This window comes from Nuphar pumila, chromosome 9 (assembly GCF_984573655.1).
Source record: "Nuphar pumila chromosome 9, dmNupPumi1.hap1.1, whole genome shotgun sequence".
Lineage (NCBI taxonomy): Eukaryota > Viridiplantae > Streptophyta > Magnoliopsida > Nymphaeales > Nymphaeaceae > Nuphar > Nuphar pumila.
Genome location: NC_143257.1, coordinates 4,763,605 through 4,772,147, shown reverse-complemented (window position 1 = coordinate 4,772,147; position 8,543 = coordinate 4,763,605). Strand labels below are relative to the sequence as shown.

Below are 8,543 nucleotides of genomic sequence, written 5' to 3'. Positions count from 1 at the left end.
TAATAGCTCATGATTTCAAAAGCATTAATTATACTTCCTACAAGCATTTATGAAAAAGACAACTTGAAAAGATATAAAAGTTCATGATTTCAAAAGCATTTATGAAGAAGACAAAATGCATTGGTTCATAATACACAATCATTAATTTTGGATTGACGATTTGAGAAAATAAATATTATTTTATACACAACTACTTATTGTTGAACAAGATAATTAATTTAAGAAATGACCATTTATTTATTTTATTTTAAACATTAAATATAATTTCAAAAACACTCACTCGAAAAGTGACAACTTATATTTAAAGTCATCATTCTTTTAGTAAGCATTAAATGGTACTTCAAAAACATTTACTCAAGAAATGACTATTTATAAAATAAAGTACTTAACAAGCATTTATTGTACTTACATACATTTAAACAAAGAAGTGACGATTTATAATAAAATAATTAATGTACTACAAATCATTTAATTGAGTAAAGACAAATTACAATATAAATTACATTTCTAAATACTTCAACGTTCAATGTACTACAAAACATTTATTTTGAGAAAAGACCCATTACAAATTAAATCTCATTTTTAATTACAACAGCGTATAGTGTACCTCAAATATTTAAATTTAGAAATGACGACTTGAAGAAAATATCATTATTTAATACACCAAACATTTATTACTTAACAATTCTTTAATTTATGAAATGACGATATTTTTTGAAAAAGCAACATATAGTACACATATCATTTCATACATTTTCTCATAGAAAGTTGTCTTGAGATGACCTGACATCTCACATCACAAAAGGACAATTATTTTAAAGCATTTCAAAAAGCAACGATTATTTTTGAAGACCTATATATACATACAAAATAATATTTCAAAGACAGACAAGTGAGTTTTCAAAGAGAAAAATTCCTACTCGACACACTGAAAAAAAGAGCTCTCTGACAAAAAAATCAAGTGTGATGATATGGTATAACAACAATGTTAAATAATATTTGAGTATAAATCATAAGTCCCACTGTATAATGAAAGAATAAATATAAATATCTTAAATAACGCCAACATCTTGACCATATTTTTTCTTCCACTCCTCGCGCTATTTAAACTTACTACAAGCAGGACTGCTCCATATGCATATTGATCAATGCGATTTAGGTCCTGCAAAAACCGGATATATGATGCATAGATTGACTTTCCACCAGTGTCGATGAATAAATATGTCTTAAATCAGTAAAAAAAAAACTTTCACCTCATTCCCTAACTTACTATCGCCCTTCTCTCCAATACATGGTAGCTTTTTCTTTATTTCCCTCTCCCTATTGAGATCAAAATGGTCCCTCAGCTACGACCACTTGATCCTTTCTTCATCAAATGCATCATCTAGGGCTAGACATAACCCGACTAGTTACAATAAGACTTAGTTGGAAAACCCATATTTGGTGTTGTGATGCCAAACCTTGGATTCTTCAAGTTTAGGATTTGGAAGTTACGAGATTTCTCAAATCCTTTGCTTGTTTGAATGTCCTTTTTACAATTTTCACTTGTTTATATTCTTTTCAAGTATAACCGTTGAACTGCCACAAAAGAGTACCCAAGAAGGAAGAAAGAAAGAAATATTTAATACTATGGGGGCGTTTGTGTGCAGTGGAAGAAGACTCCGATCAAGGGTTTCTTTCTTCAGAGTCGTCTTTTGCTGAAAGAGAATCGAACCCCTCAACAGAAAAGCTTTCCACGAAAAAGGGGGAATCACGTTGAAAATGACCCTCTTTTCATGGGGAAAGAAAGGGTAGTGTTTGTGTAACCATGGTGAGGTCAGCAAAAAATGCTCTGTGTGTGCTATTTTTTGTGAAAACCCCTATGTTTATGTGGCATGCAAACGTGCTCTAGCAGGACCTTGGGAGACAGGAAGACAATCTTTTAGGAATATTTAAATGGTTGAGCTTTCGGATTTGGCAACTACGTCATGTAACTGGATTTGGGAAATGGAAAGACCAACTCCCATCCCATCTCTGGGATTTGGCAAATACAAGTGCACCCAAACAGTAGATGATGATGGCAACTCCAGGAACAGAGCCTAAATCAAAGTGAAGGATTTAAAGGTCTGGGAAACCAGTGAGAAAGGAGGTTTAGGCTCTGTTTGGAATCTCAGCGTTCATAGTAGACGGGGAAGGAAGTATGGAATCCACAAATCCAGCGGATTTGGTACTTCCCACCTGCTTGATTGAATATCCATATACGATTTTCACATTTTGTATTTGAAAATATCGCGAGATTTTCCAGAGAGCAAGATATTTGACTCTGCGAGAAAAAATCTCCTGGCTATCGCGAGGGAAAAGCCAGGGCGAAACGAAGGCCATCGGTTGAATCCTCCGGCGATGGCGGTGGTGCCGACGCTGCTTCAGCAGTCGTGGGCGTCTCCGGCCGTCCGACTCCTCCCATCTTCCCTCGCGCGAGCCGTCCCACGGTGTTGCTCCACCCCCACCTCCACCTCACGGGTGCTTCTCGGCCTCTCCGAGCAGGACCTCCGCCACCTCGCCGCCGACTTCGGCCAGGTTAGCTTCACACCTCACACATCTTCTCCTCTCTGATAATTCCCCAAAACACTCTTTCTCCTCAAGTAAAAACGTTTCCAATCACTTCAAAAAACCTAAACTCTCTCTCTCTTTCTCTATACAGCAAAGCTACAGAGGAACGCAGCTTCACGACCTAATCTACAGGAAGAAGGTGAGGGAGATACAGGAATTCAGCCACCGTTAAGTTTCTTCCCTTTCTCTCTCTTCTTCCGCGGATTTCTTTCTTTCTTTTTTTCTTTCGTGGTTTTAGCTTCGTAATGTAGGGCATGCTTGTGTGAATAGTTCCCCAGGCGTTCAGGGATAGCCTTAAGGATGCGGGATGGAAGGTCGGCCGGTCGCCGATCCATCGAATCGTCACTGCCGCACTGTTAAGGTAACACGGATTTCGTTTTTTCGTTAGTATCATTTTTGGGTTTCGTTGTGTTGCCTTCTGGTTTTTTATTTATCTTTTATTGCTGTATAACATTCGTCTGCTTGGTTGGATAATGAGTATATGTGTGGGGATAAAGAAATGGCGCTATCGGCTGGTTACTGAAATTTTTGTTGTCAAGATTGAGGTGTTTGCGACAGTGATTTGCTGTTTTTTTGTGAATTTGGATCTTAATTTTGTCTTTTGAATGGTTTAAGGTAATCAAGCTTAGAAACGTTACTGAATTTAATTTTTATCTTTTCTTTTTCTTCATCGTTTTCCCCTCAGAATATAAGAGAATGACCAACTGGTCTTTTTTAAGGACAACTGTGTGTGTACGTGCTAAACCTTTTATATGAATATTAGTTAAAACTTTTATAAGAATATTAGTAGCGCTCAACTGATTAAAATGATCAAAACACCTTGAAAATCAATCACATTCTTGAAAATATATGATTACTTTTTTTTAGCATAGTGAGTCTTTTGTTTTAGAAGAAAAGAGCATGTCCACCCACACTTTTTGTAAAAAGTGACTGTGTAATTTAGTAATTTGAATTTGAAAAGTGAAAGTGATAAAAAATATTTAATCGGCTCTTTGGTCATTTCAACCAGTTGAACCTCAAGAGGTTATATATATATATATATATATATATATATATATATATATATATATATATATATATATATATATATATATATATATATATATTAATTTGAATTTGAAAAGTGAAAATGTCAAAAAATTTAATGGGCACTTTGGTCATTTCAATCAGCTGAACCTTAAAAGGTTTTATATATATATATATATATATACAAAATGGGTACAGTGCTAAATGAAACATGCTATTGGATTTCCAGTGTTTTTTCAAAATTCTGACGGTACCGATGTGATCTATATGCTAGTTTTTATAGTAATCACTTCTTGGAGCAGCTGAGTTCATGCATGGATAGGTTTTATAAGGTTTCAAAAGTCAATGACCTACAATTTTTATAAATGTTTTAGGCTCCAAATACCATTGTTTTCATCCAAAATGCATGATCCAACTGTCGATTTCTAGTAAATCAATCGTGCTGAACACATCTATGGGGTCAAATTTTCAAAAAAATATGGAAAATCCAATATCATGTTTCATTTAGCACAGTGCCCATTTTGTAGGTTTTCATTTCCTTATATATATATATATGTATGAGTTGGGATAACTCTTTGTTTAATGAAAAGTCTCCTTCTCTTGTAATGCCAATATTTGATGTTTAGAAAAAGGCAGCTTTTTTTTTCCTTTTTTCTCCTGGTAAATGATAGGGTGCTTAATGTAAGGCTAGGAGCCTGGATCATGAGCTTCCAGTTTATTTGCTAGATTTGTGATAGTGCACATGGTTGCTCTCTATGTAATTTTGGTTTACTTCTTGGTTTTTCTTATCTTGCATGATGATTTTTGCTAGTGCAGAATTATATTTTCTGGCTGGGAGGGAATTTTCTTTTGTTGTTCATCTTTCTGATATTTGATTTCATTCCCAGCTATCGTGGGATGTAACTTTTAAGCATCTTTGGTAGTAAGCGGTTGCTTATATTGTTGTCATATGTATAAGATGCTTTGCATCTCATATTTTCAAATAGGACGTGATTTTACAGTTATTGTTTGGACTTGAAAAGACTAAAAGCTGGAGGCACTTCCCTTGAGGGTGTGCTTAAAATTAAATTGCCCAAAATTCCAGTTGCATGATTATAATTTTTTGCCAAGTAAAAAATACGGTTTTTGGATTGTGTCAATTTTATAAATTTCTTTCCATCAACATTCTTCAAAAAGGTCATATCCCAGGTTTCCAACTTCCATCTAAATAGGTTGGAATTCAAAATCCTGGGTATTGTATAATGAACTTCAAAGCGGGATATCCAAGTTTTGCAATTCATTGTGTTGGAGAATCTCACCCATATAGCTCAAATGCTACAGTACGATCCCAAGTTTGGGATTTCAAATTGCTTAGGGATCCCAACTACAGGAGAATTTCAAGTCTTTATATCCATGCAAACCTTGATGGTGTTATGAGGAGTCACACACCTGTAGAGAACCTCCCACCTGACCAGAGTCATGGCTGGCTTGGATATAGCGATAGGCCTATTTGATTCACTGATAATCAAATTTAGAAGTTGAAATGCTAAAGAATTCTTTTTCTTATATGTGTAAATGCTATGATCAATAGATAGTCTTTGGCCAAGGTACAGTCAGTAATTAGGCTTTCTTTACTTTGTTGGGTTTTACAGTAGTTATAGGATAGGAATGAGCTCCGATGAGGGATCATCTCATACAATGGTCCTTTCTTTAGCAAATTTTGCTCTCTTTGATAAATTTTGTTACTACTTTTCTTACTTTTTCCTCCCAATTTCAATACCTTTTGTCAGTGAACTCATCAAATCTGGTTATTTTAATATGATCTTTCCTGAAGATCTTCAGTCCCCAGTTCTTTCTCATGAAGTTGAGTTCCTTATGTTTTCCGGTCATCAATGATAATTGCAGGTATTGCTGAATCTGGAAGATTCGAGACTGGTTGAGACTGTTGGGATTCCAGTTGAAGATGATAAAGGCTCTCTCCGGCTCACGGCTTGCGTCTCTGATGCAGAGCGGTACCAGTACCATGTGACCCTGCCAGGGAACCCGACCCACCATTTGGAATGGACGATCGGATCCAGCAGCGGGATCCGACCCCAGGTGAGTTACAGTCATGCCTTCCCAACCTCCATCAAGGCCACGCGAGGGTTGGCGATAGCATCAGGTGGTTGTGTCCTCGCTGCCATTAACAAAACCCGTTGAAGGCTGCATCAACTTGGTATCAGAGCCCAGACATCCTCCATCGACAGCCGCATGGCTCAAGAGGCGAGAAATGATCCGGCACACGGCAAGGAACGGGAAGAGGTCGGTATCGAAGACCCTATGATGCGCATGATGGAAATGATGACAAAAATGCAAGAGAATATGCTGCACATGAACAAAGAAATGGCTGGGATCACCAAGAGGATGGATGGGATTGATTGTCGACTCGTCGCCATAGAATCGACGGCAGAGTCGAACTCGGCGACAGCCAAACCAGTGGGTACCACCGTGGGCGATGGCACAGTGAGCATCGACACGGCTGCAATGATCGACCCTGCCCAATTGGGTCCTCAACCTGCGATACTGCTGGGGGGCATTGGGGAAGGTTTGCGTGGGACTACCAACCAAGAAGTGCCCCAGCAAGGTACGCCAACGTTGAACCCTGGCACAACTGTAGCGCATCCGACCCTGAAGCCCATTGGAGAGCCTCCCATCAGCGTCGTGCATACGTAGGTCTAGCACCGACCCCCACCACAGTGGTTGCAGGCCAGACCCGGCTTGCGTGGGCCAAGTTTGCCGCCGGATCCGACCGCGGGCACGCCAACGTCAGTTCGGGCCGGGATGGGTCTGTCGACCCTCCCAGCGCCTGCGCGCGGGAAAACGCTCGCAGCCCATTCACGGGTTAAGGGGATTGATCCCCTGTGGATGAATTCGGACCCCTCAGGGTCCAGTCAAGAGCCAATGTTAAGTGGGTCCGAACCCGATTATCGAGGACCACCCTTTGGGTTCTCAGGAGCGGGTCCGGGTCTTGCAACCCCATACTCAGCCTACCCAGTTGGGTTTGGTTCGCAGTTCGCTCTGAATCCGACCCAACCCGTGAGTTTTGAACCTCAAAATGGATCCCATACCGACCCAAACTTGTATCGGACCCGGATGGAGCTCCAACTTGATTTTGAGCCGGGTCAAAACCAGACCCATCATCATATGGATCGTGGATCGAGTTCAAACCAAGCCTTTTACCCCCACAACTCGATCCACAATCCAACCTATCCAAATCTGGGTCCGACGAATAGTATAGGATTAGGCCCGACCCATATCCAGTCGGGCGAATCATCTCAGTCCTATCCCAACCCAACCCGATACCCGAACTCCAACCAACCCATTAACCCCTTACCGATCCAAAATCCGATACCTCACCTGATCTGACAACACTGTCATAACCCAAACCCGTATTACCCTGCTCCTACCCATTTAGAACCCGAGAGCCACCAGACCCACCCACCTTACCCTGGACCTCCTGTTATCCCGATGCCCCAACGCCGGCCGCAGATGGCTCCCATCCACGGGCAAGCCAAACCGAGGCAGAATCAACAGGGAGCAGCACGACCTGAGCGCCAACCACCCATCAGTAGAGTTCGTCAGCACCAGCATCCAGGCGAGCAGTACCGCACAGAGGGCGATGAAGCAGTATGGGACGGCGACGCTTTCTGGAACGAGTATCCTGCAGGAATAGTGGAGTCTCGACAACAGAGAGCACCAAAGCACCCCCTCCACTTACGGAGTAAAGCTGGATCTTCCGGAGTTTGCGGGACGATTCGACGCGGAGCAGTTCTTTGATTGGTCTTATGTCGTGCAGTTTTTCTTTGACTACCACACCGTAGTTGAGCACCGTCGCGTCTCTCTAGCGTCTACTCGGTTGAGAGGATTAGCACAGACATGGTGGGTGGAGCTGCAGCGATCAAGAGAGCGCAGGGACTAAAGCGTATACAGTCGTGGGAGGAGATGCAGTGATTGATGCAGTCAAAATTCGTGCCTTTAGATCACGCTGAGAGAGCCTACAAGGAGTACCTAACACTGCGTCAAGGCACTCGGACTGTGGCGGAGTACACTGCCGAGTTCCATCGTCTTTCTCTACGGGTGCAGATCGAGGAAACTGCCCGCCAGCAAGTCACGAGGTACATTTCTGGTCTCTGTCCTGTTATTTCTGACGACTTTAGTTGTATCACGGTTGAGACATTAGATCAGGCCAACGGCTATGCCATGAACGTCGAGGAAAAGTTGAAACAGAGGCAGGAATATAGGACCTCCCGTAGTGAACAGTCCGATCGACCCAGGTCGAGTTTCCCAACCAGGGGAGCAAGCTCCCCTAGGAAGGAGGACTCAAAGTCTACCCCTAGAGCAGAACTTAGCAAACCTGATCCGTCTAGACCCGCATTCAATACCCGGTCTAAAGCCAAACCTAGTGATTCTACCATCCGTTGTTTTAGGTGTCAGGAGTTAGGGCATGTCTCGTCTAGGTGCCCCACTGTGGGCAAGAACACCCATCTCGTCGAAGGTATTGTGGAGTCAGCATCCGAGAGTGAGAGTGAGTCTTTGGTCGAGGATGAGGATGAGAGGGAAGTCGTAGAGTTCGACGGCAACATCGACAATTTATTATCCATCCATCATGTCTTGACCGCACCCCGTGAGTCAACCTCTGCAGAATGGCTACGGAACAACATCTTTAGAACCCGATGCAACTGTGAGGGTCACGCATGTGATGTTATTATCGACACTGGTGCTTGTGAGAACATAGTGTCCGAGAGCGTTGTGTCTACCTTGAATCTGAGAACCGAGAAACTGTCTCATCCCTACAAGATGGCATGGTTCAAGAAGGAAAACGAGGTTTCCATCACCCAGCGTTGTTTAATTCGGTTCTCCATGGGGGAGCACTACCACGATGAGGTGTGGTGTGATGTAGCCCCTATGAG

At 41.7% G+C, this 8,543-nt stretch overlaps 1 protein-coding gene across 1 annotated transcript; it reads left to right on the top strand.

Annotated features, from left to right (window-relative positions):
* Positions 1 to 2,346: 2,346 nt before the first annotated feature.
* Positions 2,347 to 8,543, top strand: LOC149828271 (uncharacterized). Its single transcript, XM_090017489.1, has 4 exons — positions 2,347 to 2,556; positions 2,681 to 2,756; positions 2,860 to 2,950; positions 5,500 to 8,543. Exons 1-4 carry the CDS (start codon positions 2,380 to 2,382, stop codon positions 5,507 to 5,509), a joined length of 354 nt encoding a protein of 117 aa, XP_089873615.1. The 5' UTR covers positions 2,347 to 2,379; the 3' UTR covers positions 5,510 to 8,543.

Bases quoted from the DNA above. Each gene is read 5' to 3' on its own strand.
- LOC149828271 (XM_090017489.1), top strand. From the start codon at position 2,380: ATGGCGGTGGTGCCGACGCTGCTTCAGCAGTCGTGGGCGTCTCCGGCC. The intron at 2,557-2,680 runs GTTAGCTTCACA...TTCTCTATACAG, and splicing joins TCGCCGCCGACTTCGGCCAG to CAAAGCTACAGAGGAACGCA. The intron at 2,757-2,859 runs GTTAAGTTTCTT...TTGTGTGAATAG, and splicing joins GATACAGGAATTCAGCCACC to TTCCCCAGGCGTTCAGGGAT.